Source organism: Myxocyprinus asiaticus, chromosome 44, assembly GCF_019703515.2.
Source record: "Myxocyprinus asiaticus isolate MX2 ecotype Aquarium Trade chromosome 44, UBuf_Myxa_2, whole genome shotgun sequence".
NCBI lineage: Eukaryota > Metazoa > Chordata > Actinopteri > Cypriniformes > Catostomidae > Myxocyprinus > Myxocyprinus asiaticus.
The window spans coordinates 7546289-7566367 of record NC_059387.1 but is presented as its reverse complement, the minus strand read 5'-3'; the positions used below and the strand labels follow the sequence as shown (position 1 = coordinate 7566367).

The window sequence follows — 20079 nt, the reverse complement described above, 5'->3', positions numbered from 1 at the left end:
GCACCAACAATCATCTATGCGATTATCAGCCAATCACGTGGCAGCAGTGCAGTGCATAAAATCAGATATGGGTCAGGAGCTTCAGTTAATGTTCACATCAACCATCAGAATGGTGAAAAAATTTAATCTCAGTGATTTGGACTGTTGCATGATTGTTGGTGCCAGACGGGCTTGTTTGTTTATTTCTGTAACTGCTGATCTCCTGGGATTTTCACGTACAACAGTCTCCAGAGTTTACTCAGAATGGTGCCAAAAGCAAAAAACATCCAGTGAGCGGCAGTTCTGTGGATGGAAATGCCTTGTTGATGAGAGAGGTCAACAGAGAATGGCCAGACTGTTTCGAATTGACAAAGTCCACGGTAACTCAGATAACCACTCTGTACAATTGTGATGAGAAGAAGAGTGCCGCCAAAACAGCTCTGACCTGTCGAGGCATGGATTCCACAGGAAGTGTCCTGGGGAATCTGGCACAAAGATGTTAGCAGCAGAACCTTTAAGTCCTGTATGTCACATGGTGGGTCCCCCATGGATCGGACTTGTTGGTCCAGCACATCCCATAGATGCTCAATCGGATTGAGATCTGGGGAATTTGGAGGCCAAGTCAACACCTTGAACTCTTTGTCATGTTCCTCAAACCATTCCTGAACAATTTTTGCAGTGTGGCAGGGCGCATTATCCTGCTTAAAGAGGCCAGTGCCATCAGGGGATACCGTTGCCATGAATGGGTGTACGTGGTCTGCAACAATCTTTAAGTAGGTGGTACGTGTCAAAGTAACATTCACATGATTGCCAGGACCCAAGGTTTCCCAACAGAACATTGCCCATATTATCACACTGCCTCCGCCGGCCTCCCTTCTTACCGTAGTGCATCCTGCTGCCATGTCTTCCCCAGGTAAATGACGCACACGTACCCAGCCATTCACATGATCTAAAAGAAAACATGATTCATCAGACCAGGTCACCTTCTTCCATTGCACAAATGTAGGCGCTATCAGTGGTGCACAGGGATCAGCATGGGCGCTCTGACCGGTCTGTGGTTACACAGCCCCATATGCAGCAAGCTGCGATGCACTGTGTGTTCTGACACCTTTCTGTCATGGCCAGCATCAAGTTTTTCAGCAATTTGTGCTACAGTAGCTTTTCTGTGGGATCTGACCAGATGGGCTAGCCTTCAATCCCCACGCGCATGATTGAGCTTTGGGTGCCCATGACCCTGTTGCCGGTTCACTGGTTGTCCTTCCTTGGACCACTTTTGGTAGGTACTAACCACTGCATACAGGAACACCCTATAAGACCTGCTGTTTTGGAGCTGCTCTGACCAAGTCGTCTAGCCATCACAATTTGGCCCTTGTCAAAGTCGCTCAATTGCCCATTTTTCCTTCACATGAAATTCAAGAACTGACTGTTCTTTTGCTGCCTAATATATCCCACCTCTTGAAAGGTGCCATTGTAATGAGATAATAAATATTATTCACTTCACCTGTTAGTAGTTTTAATGTTGTGGCTGTATATATGCAATATCTCACAAGCAAGAGTGTGATATGATCCTACATCAGCACTGCTGTGATTCGGCCACAGGCAATCACCACAGGGCTGATTTAGGGCCATATAGCATGATTGCAAGTGTGATATTGCTTATTTACAACAGTTCAATGAACAAGTAAATTAAAAAAAAAAAAAAAAAAATTAGGAAAATCCAAGTACAGTCATAAAAATTTGTGCATGGAACTACTTTCTTATGTGACAAATCAGAATCTGCCATTGCTGGTTCAAACCAAATGATGCAACCAAGCCTCTTAAAAATGTCACTTTAGAGCTAAGATCATGGCTTGGGCTGTTTCTAACATGTTATTGGAGAAACAAGGATGTGTGTGTGTGAGAGAGAGAGAGAGAGAGAGAGATGGAGCATGTGCGATCACCTGTTGATGATGCTGTTAGTCAGCTTTCTGAAGATAATGTCATTTTGGTGAAATTCACCCTATTTTCTCAGTGGAAAAAAAGCCGTCCAAGCCGGCGTATTCCTCCCTATTTCACGATAGCTGGTGCGCAAGAATCATTCACTATAGAAACCGCAGTATCCTTCATTTTAAACAGTATATCCTCTCCAATGTGGAAAGTCCGGTAAGAGGTAAGCGCCTTGAGTTTGTGTAATTAATTAGTCTTTTGTGTCTCTCAACTGTGATGAGCCTTAATGCTGAAGTTGTTAGTTTAAAGCCATTTAAAGCTATTTCCTAGCTTTAGTAGTGTAGTAGTAATACCAGCGATCACGTAGTGCTGTTGAAAATGAACGCTGAGTGATACTGACTAACTTCAGGTCACCAACTGGCTCATATTACACACAAAAATTATCTTTTGCCTCCACCTGCTGGCTAAAATATGTAATGTCGCAATATTAAATGTAAAAAAACCGCTCTTAACACATCTGCACTGCTCTTACACTTTAGTTTAGAACGGCACAAACACAAGCGGAGTGATACACACAGTGAAGCGTCCGAGTGCTGATGGTGTGAGACCATCAGGACTCATGGAACTTCTCTCGTCCAATCAGATTTGAGGACCGGAACGAACTGTTGTATGTATGTATGTGTATATATATATATATATATATATAAAATATTTATGTATACTGTGTGTGTATATATATATATATATATATATATATATATATATATATATATATATATATATACACACACACACACACACAGTATACATAAATATTTTTTCCTACATAAAAAAAAAAAAAAAGAATTATGGTTACAGTGAGGCACTTACAATAGAAGTGAATGGGGCCAGTCCATAAATGTTAAAATACACATTGTTTCAAAAATGTTAACATGATTTTAGTGTGATAAAATCACTTACTAACCCTTTTTTGTGTATAGTTATCTCCAGTATTACAACCCTGTAGTCCCGGTATTGGATATAATTTTACACAGTTATGTTTTTTTTGTTTTTGTAATAAACTGTATAAACAATAAGCTCAACATTGTTTGAACTTGTATTGAAACTGGAAAATTCCTTTAAATTTTACTAGTTGTTTAGCAGAAACTAGGATAGTCAATTTTTATATAGATTCGTACCTTACCGTCTTGACAAAAAGCTATTGAACATTTTCCCCACTAAAAAAAAGATACAGCTGAACACACATTGGCATGTTGTCACACTATATAGGTTTAACTTGTCACGATAGGAACCTCAGAACCTGGTGTTTATTGACACTGATTTTAGAAGAATGGGTTTTTTTTTTGTATGAGATACTAAAGTAAAAAAATAAAAGTAATCTTTCACAATATAACTATATTTACTATGTATTATAGGTTATTTAATGGCTTGTCAGCCTTCAATAAACAGCAAACAGTTATGAAATTCATGAACTGGCAAATATGGAAGTTAACCAAAATGTCAAACCATTGTTTTGGCCTACAAAAAAATGCAACTTAATTAATTGTTTAAAATTACAACATAAAACACGTAACAACTTGCCCCAATGTCAATGCAACAACAATACAAACTGGGAGAAAAAAACGACAACCTTTTGGTTAAAATATACCATAAAAAAACAAATAAAATATTAAATAAAATTTGAATTGTAGTTTGGAGGACAGTGTTGACAAAAATGATTTTAATTTAAAAGAGTTTTGAACCAGGTGTTTGAAGCCAACATACAAAACCACTGCTAGAGAAAATACTTTTGTGTAATTGGACTTTTGACATTGGTTTACTGACATTTACAGTCCTTGGGACAACTCCCATTGTGACTACTAGCCCGGTCTGCCTTACTGGATGTATTATGAAGAAAGGCAACAAACAGGACAGTAACTGAATTAAGTTAACTTAGTTACTTTGTTGAGAATCAAATGTATATACACACACTGTATAGTGGAGCCATTAAGGCTATTCTATATACTTTTCCTGAAAGCCTGTCAAATACAGTCATAAATAGCATCTTGCATAATTTTATGAACAAAAATCTCAATGACATGTTTCAAAAAATAATGCACACTATTTACAGCTATATCAGAGTTTATTCTGAACCTAGAGCATAGGGCAGGTGCATTTTGGTCCTAAAGCTTTGCAGGCTTTACACCTCTAAATGTGTCCCTGGTGTACTATGCCAGTGCTGGAACAAGCTAGTTACCTTTAAATGTGCATCTGTCTGGCAAATAAATTCTGCCCAGCTGGCCTGCTAATCAAATTATAGAGACATAGAGGCCAAACGATGAAGTAATTGGAATATTTGGAGGCTTGATTAATGGAGTCATCTAAAGCATAAGACATCATCTGTTTTGGAAACTATCAGTCAATGATGCTCTTCATCCAGTGGGCTGACTTTCATGGATGTGGAAACTGCGTTTTTGGTTTACAAAGAATAGAAATTTGGTAAGACATGAAAATAATGTAATATTTGCATAATCTCTTCCATGCAAACATAAAATTAACACACTGTTGTTCTCCTACTCGCTTAAAAAACAGGATGTAATTTGCAATGCTTCTTGCACAATTAATCATATACTCATAAACACATTCCAAAAAAAAAAAAAGTAATTCTCCTTACTAGACTTTCCAAGACAGATTAATAATAATATTTAAGCAGAAGCCAGGAGTGTCTTTGCAAAACAGCCTTTCATTTTGCAAATATGTCTTGTTAATGATCAACATAGCACATTTTTTATTCATAAAGTGATACTCTAATACTCTAATTTTAAGGCAGAGCTGAGAATGTCATAAGTAATGCAGCACTTAACATTTAATATTCCCCATGGTTTCAAGAACACATCACTTTTAGTCTTTTAACAGTGAGGTCCAAAAGTCTGAAACCACATTAAAAATCTGGGAATGTTTTCAATTAAACCTTGTAATAAACAAAGTTTTAAGATAAAAATAAAAAAGAAATAACATTTATGACACATGTAAATTTGAAGAAGTATTTAAGATTCTGCACTACTTCTATTTCTAAAAGGTTAAGCGTTCTGTATCCAAGCAGCTGCCCAATTTAAAATTTGCACACCAATAAGTCTCCATTCATTAGAGGGCAAGTACTTCAAACCCCCTGTCCAGATGTCCCTCATTCAGAGGTCATTTAGACAAAGTTAAAAGCTTCAAAACATCCCACCATGATGTGCACTGATCCCATGGCATTCAGTCCTGTCAAACCCCTCAAGGCCAGAGCTAAAGAGGGGATTCTTTTAAATCATATAACGACATAAGAATAACCTAGTGCATATTTAACAGAAGCCAACCAAAAGAATCATTTAATTAAGTGAAGTGTGTAATGCAATTTTAAAATATTTGCTACTATCCCAGTTTAATATGAAGTGACAACTGTAAGTAAGCCCCTGGTATAGGTTGATTTTCCTGAAAAGTGTGTCTCTGTACCACATCTCAACCAGCCCAACATAGCAACTTTGGTTCAACCAATGGCGTGAGTTTGGGGGTGTGACCATCTGTTTTTTGACTAATGGTACACAGAGTGTTCAGGATGCCTGTTTAAAAACATTAATTATTTTTGCAATTCCATTTGGTGACACTATAGTGGCATAAAATGTATACACTTCACCATTAAATGTGCAGCACGACCCAAACAACTAACTAAACTCTTTCATACAACTATGTAAGGCTAGTATGTATCTAAATGAGATTAAAGCATCATACTGTATAGAACTTCACACCAACACACTGAAGTCCTTCATAAGAATTCAGCGAGCATGACCTCTACCATATGCCATTGAAATGCTTTCCATCATTGATGAGAACGGGTTACTTGATGCCTGATTGATGCTGGTTTTTCTCCTGTAATGACAAACAGAACCCAAATATCACAGCAATGCTTGCGTGCCGACATGCCTTTGGTGGGTAAGAATAGCCCCACAATGGAGCTCACATCTCCTCTCTTCTGTTGTCTGAGAACAGTTGTCACGACACAGGCAGAGGAAAGTCGGGAAGCCAAGTTAGTGGTTATGCATAAGTCTTGCCATTGTGGATTACACCAAACTGGGTTTAGAGAACCATCTATACTGACTGGGATTTTGAGTGCATATTAAACGGGTTAATTTTTAATGCCTAATGGGACTAAATTTAATACAGACTGTAAACACATTCTTATGTGGAATCAGACGAGAGATGTGTGTTGAGCAGCGGGATATCCTGTGTTGGGATCACAGGGTTTGAGGCCTAAATCTGCTGGCATGGCGAAACTGGCAGCATCAGAAATGATCTTCGTAACTTTGAACTACAACATCACCCTCATAGGTACGTGCACACTTTGAGTACTTTAAATTGCTTATGTACATTAATCCCAAAAAGAGTCTGGGTTCTTAAGCCATACTTAAAAATATATGACTGTGATTGCGTTAGAAAACAAAATATGAAACCAAGTGTCATTTATTTTGAAGAGACATTTTTGCAATTATTTATTTTATTTATTTTTTATTTTTAGTTTTTAATGCTAAAACAATATATATTTTGTTTAAAATGAAAATAAAAAGTATAATTTAAACATAAAAAGTTGACACTTCCTGGTTGTCAAATGTAAGTGGAACATTTCCATAGTTAATGTTATAAACTACAGCTGTGGTTACTCTTCTAGTATACTTGTGTGAACTTGAGGGGTACTGACTTCATACATCCACTAAAAACCACCTTGGGATGATCAAAAGTAATTGCAAAAATGGCTAAGAAAAGTGAAGTTAGTTGTGAGAAACAGATTAGCATAATTTCCTTACAGATGCCACATAGTTTGATATTTTGTTATCCATGCATTAAAATTATTACTTTTGGGGGCCAAAGAATCAAACAGAATGCTGCCTTTAAGTGCACCTGGGAGTCGGGCATTCGTTATTATGACATGTCACGCACTTAAGTCGTAAACAAAATATGGAATAAGTCAAACTTCTTCCAAAAACACAACGAACAATGGCAAATATTCTTTTTGTAGCAGTGAATAAGCATAAGTCAATGCACCTGCAGCACTTTTACATGACCTATGATTTATTAATGCATGGTATCTAAAAATTATTAATTTGGTTAAAACAAACCGCAAAGGTCAAGTCATTAGTTGACTGTCACCCTTGCAAAAAATCTAGAGTTCTGACAAACCTGTCTGACTCATTATTTTCATCTGCAAATGAGCTTATGATTCGCCACATATGTTTGCCAGGCATTTGCAGCTCTTCACCGATAGTGGTGAACCTGCAGCAAACCTTTGGCGACAATTAAGATGTTGCCAGAACTCTCAATTTTTGTTAGGGTATATATAACAAATGTATATTATTGATATGAAGTATGGAAATTTTTATAATTTTGCAAATCATTGCTTTCTATCATCTTTCCTGGATGTCAACATGCCCCTTCCAACTTCACAACTCTGCAACTTGGGTATCATCTAGAAATCAAAGTTCCCCACTGGTAAAGTCGACATCGCTTGGTCATTCATGTGCACAGAACTCATAATTACAATATTTCCGACTCCACTTAAAGGCCGATACTTATATCTAAAAGGTCACCACCTGTACAGAGATTTTTTACTCCAAATGCATAGACATTTGATGCTTGGTTCATGATAAAATTATAATTAAAAAGATTTGCTTGGTGATATATAATCTAAATATTTCTGTAAGGAGTTCCAAGCCCTTTAAATGTAAAGGTAATATTGTAAGCAGAGTCTTGGCAAAGACATAACATTATAACATCAATATTCAAAAACAATGCTTATTAAGCATAATCAGTGTAAGAATGTACATGTAAACGCACAATGTTACAGATGTATAAATGCTATGTATTCTTTCATCCATTAGGGAAAGCATGGCTAATTCTGATGGTATTCCTAAGGATCCTGGTCCTGCTATTTGCTGGTTATCCCCTCTACCAGGATGAGCAGGAGCGATTTGTGTGTAACACAATTCAGCCTGGTTGTGCCAACGTATGCTACGACATGTTTGCCCCTTTGTCCCTTTTCCGCTTCTGCCTGGTGCAACTAACCACCCTGTGCCTTCCCTATGCGATGTTCATCGTCTATGTGATCCACAAAGTGAATTCTGGCCTAGCTGCTGATAGCGGGGCCTCCGAGTCCATAAAAGCAAACTCTGTTTATAAGATCCAGCATGAGTCATTCAGGAAAGCCTCTCGGTGCAAGACCGTTGTAAAGGCTGAGATAGGGCGATTGCAGCATTTCACAGGAGCCTACATCTTGCAGCTGTTACTTCGGATGGTTGTAGAAGCTGGCTTTGGAGCTGCTCATTACTACTTTTTTGGTTTCCACATCCCGAAACGATTCATGTGTCAGCAGCCGCCTTGCACGACCATGGTGGACTGCTACATCTCCAGACCCACTGAGAAAACCATAATGTTGAACTTCATGTTTGGAGTGGCCACACTGTCCTTCCTGCTAAACACATGTGACCTAATTTGTGCCGTCAAGCATTCTGTGAGGCAAAAAAGCAAGAGAAAGATGCTATTTGAGAAGATGTACGCAGAAGAGCAGTACTACCTTTCGGGGAATGGAGGTCAAGGTGTTGACTCCAGCATTCCATCGGTTCAAGACATGGTGAGCCCCAACTTCCGAAAAAGAGTGACCAGAAACTCAAGTGGTGATGAAGCTGCTTCCATTCTTCTAGATGATGACCCTCCTCCACTGTCACCTCTTGGAGGAATTTCTGGAATGCCTGGCTCTAACAACAATGATGATAGCAGCAGCTACCAACCCACCCAAGAAGAAGGGATGGTGCGAGGGGGCAGTGAAGTTGCCTTGTGCCCCAATGAGCCTTTGGGGACACCCAGATCCATCCGAGTCAGCAAACGTAGTCTCCTAAAACCTCCGCCACCTCCACGAATGGACAAACCAGCTGCTCCAGGGGCAGTTGATGTCTCGGGAGCAACAGCAGTGTGTACCCGGAGAGTAGGGCAATATACATTGGTAGAGATGACCACTGGTGACGACATACCATCTTGTGGAGGAGATGGGCAAGAGAAGAGGTCGGAGTGGGTTTGACTGCCACGCTATAGCAGTGTTCCCAACAATACACATTTTGGATGTCTCACTGATCGGATATATCTATTTCAGGTCTTGGAGTCTCTAGTAATGTACTGATGAGTTGAATCAGGTGTCTTTGGTTTAGGCGACATCTAAAATGTGTATTGTTGCTTTAAACCTCTATCATCTCAATGAAGGGACAAACCAGCTTCTTCAGGGGCAGTTGATGTCTCAGGAGCAATATTGGTGTGTACCAGGAGAGTAAGGTATTATACATTGGTAGAGATGACCACCAGTGATGACATATCAGCTTGCGGGTAGGAGAAAAGTGGGTTTGATTGTCATACTAGAGAACCATCAAGAAGAATTGAATGGCTGCTGGCAGTTCTTTCATTTGTGTCATCCAACAAAAGCTTTGAAATGCATGCAAGTTATTAGATTTAAAGAACAATGCTTGATGATGTAAAGAATGGATAGTTTGGAGACGCAAGGTGAAATGAAAAATATCTTTAGAAGACCTCAATGACATGTTACATGCCAACCCTCAAATCGACTAAGACCTTCAACATCCACCTGTCACTCATGTTTGTGTTAGTGCATTCTTTTTCTTTCACCAAAGAGATAGTCCTTGACCTAACTTGCCCTGTCTACAAGCAGGGGAGACTGAGGGTCATTCTAAAAACAGGCCTGTTGCAACCACCCAAAGTCCCTGAGGCCGAACAGATAAGAGTGACATACATTCTGCTTCAACTGGGGCAGCCACCCAACAAGTACAGGAATCTGAATAAATAGGCCCTCTCCTTGAGGGTATGTAGGTACTTCCTACTTGAAAGAGCTCCCCAAATCCCCTAGCCTGCACAAACTCAGGGACTGTCAGTTTCAGTCAATAGCACTGCATTATGAAGCAATTACTTGCCAGGCTGCTTTTGTATTTATGGAGGTGGGTGGCTTGTAACATTATTTCAAGGACTGACCGGGCTTTGGTTTGGTGCTTTAGAACAAACACTTAAAATAGAGTTCTATAATCTTGTGTAACACGAGAGCAAGACAACACTCACCCTTCAGACACTTACAAGCTTGCCGAAACATGTGCATTTTCGGACATGTTAGCTTTGGACAGTCACCTGGGGTCCAACACTTCTGTCCTCACAATGTCGGTCATGAAGCACATAAAGCACACCAGGGATCTCTCGGATTGTCTTTTTATGTCCTACCATATGTATCTCTAATGATGAATTGTAGTGCCAATCACTTATTTTAATGCTGGTTGTGTTTCTGGATTGATGTCAAATAGTTTGATGGTCAGTTGTTTTTAAATTGCCTGACCGAATCACACTCCCTCTGAGAGTGGCGGGTACGGTTACACCATGATCTCCAAGTTATTGGCACACTTCCACTGCTGTCTCCAATAAGCATGCTGTGACTTTGATAGTTGTTTGATAAGTTATTGAATTCTCTTTGACAGGAAGGTAGGCCAGGGGTGTCCAAACTTTTTTAAAGGGGGCCAGAGTCGATGATGTGAACACACCTGTGGGCCAGATACTCTTTATAATATATATATATATATGGGGTACAAAATTAGAGAGAAAAACACAATCATCATAATCATGCTCTTCAGCACATCATAATTAAAGGCTACTTTTTGGTCAATATTCTTAATTTACTGAAAGGCCACAGTCAAACCAACTGTAGGACCAAAACTTATATCATTTAAACATAAACAGAGCAAACTCCAAGGTTCAATCAGGTACAATGTGCCATGCAGTCAAGTACACTATAATTTTATATATTCCATATATATTCCATTTTCAAATGCATTATCAATTTATCTATTAATAAACATACAAATGTTAATGAAATATGCAATAATTACCGAACTAAGTTTCAAGCAATATTTTCCAATAGTTATAGAATCAAACAGGAGCCCAGTATAAACTCTACAGACCTAGAATAAAGTCAACAGGATCTGCAAACTCAGACCTGGCAACTCAGTGAGAAGCATGATACTGTGATCTGCATTGCAGCACATATGCAAGGTCTGGTTTGACAGCCGTGGTCGCAGCCCGCAAAACTTCATGTAGAATGGGTATTGATTATTCTGCACTTTAAGAGGTTTAAGTTCATGTTAACAAAGGTGGACCCAAAGAGGCTCAACATACAAAAAGAAGAAGAGAAAAAAGGTTTATAAATAATAGTAAAATACTTTGCCAATAATTTCGACTTATAATCAGGACATCCATATCCATTTTCAGATTCACACAATTAGCTTCCCAATACTTAAAATTGGATTTTAATATTTTATCAAATTTATCTGACTGATATTTATATATATATATATATATATATATATATATATATATATATATATATATATATATATATATATATATATATATATAATTTAAAGCTGAAATGAGTAGTTTGGAATCATTTTATTACCATTTCTTAAAATAAATAAATAAATACATAAAATCTAATATATTATTAGTATTTGAAAAAAAAAATTGTCCACCAAATGAAAGTCAGGTGGTGTAACCAACTTATAGGCAGCCATTTAGTTGTCGTGAAAACAAACAAAAAAACAAAAAAACAGAGAACCCCTTAGACCTTCATTACGATGTGTGGTTTAAAAATATACTGTATGATATTTTGTCATTTTTATGAAACAGCACATTTTGTTCATTTCTAATGGCTTAACCCTGAAAAAGCTTGTTAATATTTGTGACTCAAAAATTCATAATATTTGAAATAATAATAATTCTAATAATAATATACTATATATATATATATATATATATATATATATATATATATATATATATATATATATATATATATACACACACACACACACACACACACACACACACACCGATCAGCCACAACATTAAAACCAACTGCCAAATATTGTGAAGGTCCCTCTCGTGACGCCAAAACAGCGCCAACCCGCATCTCAGAGATGATATTCTTCTCACCACAATTGTACAGAGTGGTTATCTGAGTTACCGTAGACTTTGTCAGTTCTAACCAGTCTGGCCATTCTCTGTTGACCTCTCTCATCAACAAGGTGTTTCCATCCGCAGAATTGCCACTCACTGGATGTTTTTTTTTTTTTTTTTTTTTTGGCACCATTCTGAGTAAATTCTTGTTGGTACCAGACAGGCTGGTTTGAGTTTTTCTGTAACTGTTGATCTTCTGGGATATTCACACACAACAATCACTAGAATATACTCAGAAATGGTCAGAGTAATAAATCACCATTAAAGTAATATATGTTCATCACCAGTGGTGCCTACATGTTGGTGATATGCTGCCCACTGTCCCTCAGGCTGTTACACACTGAAACACAACCAGCTCCTAAAGGGGCCTCTGTCAGTGTGGGGAGTCTGCAACCAGTTTTTGGAAATCTGACTTGTATTTGTCTCTGATGTTTTTTTCGCATTTTAGGAGAAAATGCATCTACCTTTCTACTAATATAGAAATGTGATATGGACTTAACTAGTCTTGAAACAAAGCTATGTTGTGTTCAGATGTTTCTGCAAGTTCACTACAGACCGTGTCAGATCCTTGTAATAAACTTAAAAATGACACTGCCCTCTGGTGGACTGATTTCAACAGCCTGGACAAATCTTTAATTCTACAGATGTTTGCACACCAAATTCATGTTTTTGCCACTTTGTCATTATATGTTATTGTTAAATGATATTGACAATGAAAGTGCATAAACTGTAATAAGATTTCTTTAGAAGGTGCCTCAGGGTATACATTTACAATTTGTTAATAATTCAAGTGAACTGCATGCATGTATCTGGCGAGGTATACTGTAACATTTTACCTTTGAATGGTTTATAGTACATTGGTGTAAAAAAAAGATAAAAAAATAGAATATAAGAATTGTTTAAGTGTTTGTTTGAGAACTAATGCCTGAAAAAAAATGTTTCATCATCATACTGTCACTTCAGTAATTAATACAGCATATTTCATACAAATATGCAAACATATTTGAATGGTTTTGTTGAACAACACATTCAGTTTGTTCGTCCTCACATATTCATGTTGGGAGCGGGTTTAGATGAGATTTGGAACGAATATTTATTAAAATGAAAGATGTTTCGAAGCTAAAAACGGTCTATAAAGAGGGTTTATTTTATTATTCTTATTACTGACAAGATCACTCACGTGGAATGTCCACCCACTCTGCGTGCCTTCTGATGGCAGATGTTGTTACTGCAATCGATTGCCTTTAAAAATAGGCGGGGTTTCACTTAACTTGTCATAATCTTTCACAGACTTTACACCGGGAATTTTCGATTGAATGGCTGTGGAAGTTCCTCATTATTGGGTGTTTTTATTCAGATGTAAATTATTGTCCAGACAGTTGAAGAAGCAGCACATAGAAAGTGTTGTCACGTGATTCTATTACTTTTCTCAGCGCTGTTCAGGATGGACCAATCACAGGGTTTCTGATTTGATTTAATAGTTTCACAGAATTGTAGAGGTGGAATTTTTTTAATATACAAATCTTTACATTAATTGGATGTTTTTTTTGTTTTTTTACAACACCTTTCCAGTGCACAAATACCTTCAAAAAATGTCCTGAGATTTTAATAGCACCCATTCAATGCACTGTTATACTCACGAGTCTTCACTATAATATGCTTTGTGAAACCATAACTGGAAAATGAATGAATTCCTGACAGGACATTTCGAAATTAAATTACTTTTGAAAACTGTATTACAGTCTGCATTATTCCTCATATTTTAAACTGTTTGGTCATTCTCACCAAGAGTTCGTTTATTCAAATAAATAAATAATAAAAAAAGATTAGTAAATGTAACAGAAAATAATTGATGGATTTTCTACTTCTGAAAATTTTGTAAATACAGATTCCTAAAATGTGTCTTAAAAAAAAAAAAAACAAACAAAAAAAAAAAAAGGAAAAAAAAGTCGGCTGCAAACCACATTTATCCGTCAATTTGTAAATTATTAAACCAACAACAAGCTCCACACTTTCTTATTAAAAGCCATTTTACACAGCACATCTCTGTTATAGTTCTCTGTTATAGAATTGTAAACAAACATATAAAAATCATCTGCTAATATGTAGGCTAGTTATTACAATAACTGTGCCCAGTGTAGTTGTCAAAGTAAAGCAATATTATATCTACACCATTTGTGGCATATAATGTTGATTACCACAAATGTTGATTTTTTCTTTTTAAAAAAACTGAGGCACTTACAATGGAAGTGAATGGGGCCAATTTTTGGAGGGTTTAAAGGCAGAAATATTAAACTTCTGTTAAAACTTGTGTATCATTTGAGCTTTAAAGTTGGTTAATTCGTCGTTTGTGCGGGATTTATAGAATTACATCATCATGGCAACAAAACTGTAAAATTGGATATAACTTTCCACAGATAAGGTTAGTAAGCAATTTTATCACACTAAAATCATGGTAACACACATATTGTTCACGTCCCCTTGAAATCCATAAACGTTAAAATACTCACTGTTTCAAAAGTATAGCCATAACTTTTGATACAGTGAGTATTTTAACGTTTACGGATTGGCCCCATTCACTTCCGTTATACGCCTCACTCGATTTTTTATTTTTATTTAAGAAAAGGAGGGACAAGTTGAAATATTTTTTTTTTTTTTTGTGGTAATCAACATTATGCCACAAATGTTGTCGATTGAGCTTAACTTGTACTGAACCCGGAATATTCCTTTAAAACAATAAAAGCCAGCACGTGTCGTTTAGTACACAGTAGGCCTAGCTCTAATTCTTCATGACCACTAGGAGGAGATATAGTTTAAAAAATAAGCCATGATTGTTTATTTCCCATCAATCCTCTCTGAAATCTGACAAAAGTGTTCTTCAATGCAAAACTCACAAGTCTTATTTATGAAGGACTAATTTGGACTGTTTTCCATTATTTCTTTCTTTTTTTTTTTTTTTTTTTGTAAGTATCAGTAATACTCCCAAATGCTTTGTTATGTGAGTTTGTGTGTAAAGATGAAAACAATTCAGCAAGTTATCCTTGAAATGTAATATTTAAGTGCTCATAGAAATTGAGAAGTGTATGATAACCCTAATCATTTAAAAATCCAATATCCAAATGAGATAGGCCATTTAAACTAACCTAAATGAATACCCATTGAATGGTATCACTATTAATTTACATTAATACAAGTGTTAGGACTTGACACTCTGGTGGCCTCGAAATCAGGGTAAGTCAGTTATAGAAGTTGTAGTTTAGTTGTTTGCAAACTAACCATGCACCATTTGCTAAAAAAAAAAAAAAAAAAAAAGAAAAAAAAAAACAGATTGATCTAGATTTTGCATTCAAAACATCTGCCAACAAAACAACACAAAATCATTACTTTCATTTTGCAGCTATTTCTGTTCCATTCTTTGTCTAAGAAACTCCATTGGAGTTTCACAAAAAGGGTCTGTGGAGATGTAAGGGACCACCTGAAGCTTTCCATTCAGTGTCTCTGTGAGTGTAACACTAGTAATAATACCACAGCTGAAATTCAAGAAGGACGTTTTGATAGTGCCCTCCACCCTCCAAAAAAGCAAGAATTTTTTTTTTAACTGTCACAGGTTCCCTCTAACAAAACATGGCAGGGGCCCCCAGCCTCAAAACATTTCTATAATGTCGATCAAAGCACAACGGTCTCAAATTAGACATTAAAAAACTTGGTGCATCAGTCTAAAGGTTCTATATCTAGATGGCACCTTTATTCTCGGCTTTAAAAGAAAGATCAAAGTTTTCCCAGATGAAAAGGACTCGTTTCCTGCATTTAAAGCCCATTCCCCGGCCCTCTTTTAGTAAATTAAGGAGCAAGAACGTGAAGGGTTCGACAATTACGGAGATTCTCCAACACAAGGCCGTCGTCTCTAATTAGACCCCAGATAGCTAAAAAGAGTTTCTCTTAACAGAACCCACAAAAGCATCTTTTGCAAAAGCATCTTCAATGGGAATGACCACAAAGAGGCAAGGCCGAGCACTCATTACCAGAACCCTGAGTTTGAGAGGTTCAGATTCCTCCAAAAGTTTTTATTGTCAAAATAAACATCATATTTGCTTTTCATGTGGCATCTACACTATATACAAATGTACAATAAATGTATAAATCTTCTTTTATACAGAATTTACATGTTTTTACATAACCATTGTATAAATACATTTTGCATTTTTTAAAAAAACCAACAACAACAACAACCCGTATATAATAATTATGACAATAATAATAGTTGGGCACTAAGACATTAAGGCTTATTGTAACCATCTTTGATTGTTCAGACAATTCAAATGCTGCAGGTTGGGGACTAGTGTTACTCCACTGGGAACAATGTAATGCCCAAATTCTCCTTAAAGAAGACTGATTGCATATCATGTCCATATCAATAGAAATGGAATTAGCACAAAGTAATTGTTTCTGCATCACTGCATTGTTTCAACCAGTTCTTCAGCTAATAGAAACCATCAACATGTTAATTTCAATGCAAATGTTGGAAAGACCAAGAAACCCTAAACAATTAGCGGGCTTTTCTTGAGTCAGACCTGGGACAAAGGCATCTGCTTGGGGCATGAGACGGAGCTGGCGGTCCCGGACCTCCACGTTAATCCCGTGCTCACGTCACTATACATGGAGCCACCAGAGCCCTTACTGCCCCAACAGCAGCGTGTACAGAAAGTCCTCCAAGACTCCAGAGTCTTTCCAGACCAGGTCCAAACCCCAGATGTGATGCCCACCAGAAGGCACATGAAGTACTTCAGCATGAAAACAGCATAGTCCGGTCTCTTGATCTCCTGTTCTAATAAACACGAGCAGTTATGAGTGATTTCCCAGCTCTGTCTGTTATGCTGCTCGTAGAAATAACACGCCACGATGATGGTGGCGGGAACCGTGTAGAGCACAGTGAAGATCCCGATTCGGATCATCAGCTTCTCGAGTTTGTCCGTTTTGGTGCCTCCTTGCTTAATGACGCTTCTGATCCGAAACAAGGACACAAATCCAGCCAGAAGGAACATGGTGCCGATGAATAAGTAGATTACCAACGGTGCCAACACGAAGCCCCGAAGGTTGTCCAAGTTCTGGTTGCCCACGTAGCAGATCCCGGCCACCGGGTCTCCGTCCACCGAGCTCAAGGCGAGCACTGCGATGGATTTCATGGACGGGATGAGCCAGGCGGCCAGGTGGAAGTACTGCGAGTAACCCGCGATTGCCTCGTTGCCCCATTTCATGCCCGCCGCCAGGAACCAGGTGAGGGAGAGAATGACCCACCATATGGAGCTGGCCATCCCGAAGAAATAGATCAACAGAAACACGACTGTACACAGCGCGGGGCCGGTGGTTTCGTAGTGAATGTGTTCCACGTCGTACTCCCGATTGCACGCCACTTTCTCGTGCCCGGCGATTAAGCGCACAATGTAACCGATGGACACGAACATGTAGCACGCCGACAGAAAAATAATTGGGCGTTCGGGGTATTTAAATCGCTCCATGTCGATTAAAAACGTCGCGACGGTGGCGAATGTCGATATGAAGCACAGCACCGACCAAAGTCCGATCCAAAAGGCCGTGAAGGTCCGCTCGTCCTGGGTGAAATACGGGTTGTGACACGGCATGGCGCAGTTCGGGATCTGACCCGTCTTGACGCGGTTGTACAGCGGGTGTCGGTCGCTGTTCACCGCCACCATCGGCGCTCGGCACTGGCAGCCCGGCTCGCAGGGTTTACTCGCCTTAGGTCCGACTCCCAGACGCCCGCTTTTCTTTTTATGCGGGTGGATGGGTTTGTTGGGGTAGTTCGTGGGTTTGGACAGCACCGGTGACACCGTGGTTGAGTCGGTGCGGTTGTAGTCCATGCACAGCGTGTCGGGTGCGCCCTGCACGGGCAGCAAGTCGCACCTCATCCGGTCCGGCCAGGGGAAGCCGTATTGCCGCATGAGCGGCGCGCAACCCGCCTTGGCTCGCTCGCATACGCTCCGGCACGGAGGCAAGGGCTTCTTATAGTCCTCCAGGCAAATGGGGGTATACATGCTGCATAGGAAGAACTTGAGATCCGGGGAGCACTGGATCTCCACCAGAGGCCAGAACTGGTGCACCTCCAAGCCCGCTTCATCCTGCGTGTCGTGGTTGAACTGGTTGGGCATGTAGGTGTAGTTGTAGCCGATGCCCTTGCACAGAGGCACGGCTATTTCCTGGCAGGTGATCTCCTTGGCTGTGGTGCCGCTCGACCGGGGCAGGAGGGCAAGTGCGAGGAACAGGTAAATCCCCAACAGGTAGCAGTCCATCCTTTCCGTTCTGTCTTTCTCTCCCCTCGGCTGTCAACAAAAGCAACTGAGCTATGAAAACAGTTCAGATGTTGAAGAGCAAACCCATCTCCGCTTCACTTGTTTGGCACGGAGTTGCGGTAGGTTTGCATACCGTGCGGTCCGAGAATAAATAGCCCTCGGGCAGCGCGCAGGCAAAATGGCTGAGGGTACTACAGTTTATAATCAAGCGTCCCCTGTTTAGTCGTCTTAATCCTGCTTTTGCGATGTCTTTGAGTCTTCTTTTGGCAACAGATTTACGCTTGTAAATAAAATAAATGTGTCTGTTAAAAAGAAAACTCGCGGTGTGAATGCGTTTTCTACATTCGCAGTGTTGACAACAGCCTTTCCCATACAAATCAGTGCTGTGGAGTCGGGCGCACTGAGTATAAAACACAGCCGGTGAGTCACGCCTCCCAATGCGCGATCGGCCAATCACAGAACAGCAGGGGCGGGCGAGACGTGTCAATCAAGTTTGTCCAAGGTGTGCAGTTGCAGTACATTTATTATTTTTTACAAGGGCTTGCATGGAAAGTAAATTAAATAAGACAAATTTATGGCTGGAGGAGGCAGATCAAAACCACAAAAAAAAAAATAAAAAAAAATTAAAAAAAATTAAAAAAAAAAAAAAAAAAACGGAAAAAAACATTGGTAAATTAAAGAAAAATGCCTGGCTCAGTGTGAGTTAAGCTCAATCGACAGCGTTTGTGGCATCAAGTTAAAAATAAATAAATAAATAAATAAATAAAATAAAATAAAATTGACTCTTTTAAAAAATAAATATTATAAAAATATCAAGGTTACCATGAGGCACTTACAATGGAAGTGAATGGGGCCAATTCTTGAAGGGTTTAAGGGCAGAAATGTGGAGCTTATAATTTTATTTTATTTTTTAATAAAAAAAAAATTAAAATAAAAAAAATTAAAAAAAAAAAACACTTACAATAATTCTTCAGTCAAAAATTGTGTATTATTTGAGCTGTAAAACAGTTTAATTAATTTTTACTCTCGTTTTATGCTTTTTAGGGTCATCATGGCAAAAAGTTGTAAAATTGGATATAACTTTTCACAGAAAAGGTTAGTAAGTGATTTTATCACACTAAAATTATGTTAACAGGCATTTTTTGTCTTGTGGCTATACTTTTGAAATGTTTACAAATCGGCCCCATTCACTTTCATTGTTAGTGCCTCACTGTAATCCAGATTTTTGTTTTTTATATATATTTTATTATTATTTTTTTATTTTTTTATTTTTTTATCAACATTATGCCACAAAATGTCTTATACTTCTTTTCCCCAGCTGTGTTGATTTTATAACATATAAGCAGACACAATCGTGGATATATTTTTAAACATCAGAATTTTAGAATGAAAATTTGCATGTAAGTAAATTTCAGGTGCTATAGCTGGTCACAATTGAATTAAAGTAGAAATATATATTTTTAAAGGAAGACAAATCGGCATTTATTTTAGCGATAAAGAATGAGAAAATGCTGTATAAAATAGATTTATGGGGAGTAGTGCAAATCATACTGCAGGACGCTGCTGTTATAACTTATAACTGTTATAGCTGCTGTCAACTGCCCATATTTATATTCTCATTCAAGTTATGCAACTTGTGGCTCATGTGGCATTTGTTCCTCTTGCAATGTCATCAGCAAATGATAACAGTCTATACCTTTTTATTTTAGCCCATTGTGTTATGTTTGCCAAGTTTATGAAATGTTACATTTATAAAAAAGAAAAAAAACAAAAAAAAGAAAAAAAGAAATACAGCAACAGTCAG

At 38.2% G+C, this 20079-nt stretch overlaps 2 protein-coding genes across 2 annotated transcripts; one reads left to right on the top strand and one right to left on the bottom strand.

Moving 5' to 3' along the window:
- Positions 1-6188: 6188 nt before the first annotated feature.
- LOC127434683 (gap junction delta-4 protein-like) lies at positions 6189-8989 on the top strand. Its single transcript, XM_051687595.1, has 2 exons — positions 6189-6252; positions 7797-8989. Exons 1-2 carry the CDS (start codon positions 6189-6191, stop codon positions 8987-8989), a joined length of 1257 nt encoding a protein of 418 aa, XP_051543555.1.
- A 7016-nt stretch (positions 8990-16005) lies between these two features.
- On the bottom strand, positions 16006-18666 carry LOC127434672 (frizzled-8-like). Its single transcript, XM_051687567.1, has one exon. The coding sequence runs from the start codon at positions 18273-18275 to the stop codon at positions 16536-16538; it is 1740 nt and encodes a 579-aa protein (XP_051543527.1). The 5' UTR covers positions 18276-18666; the 3' UTR covers positions 16006-16535.
- Between the last annotated feature and the right edge of the window lie 1413 nt (positions 18667-20079).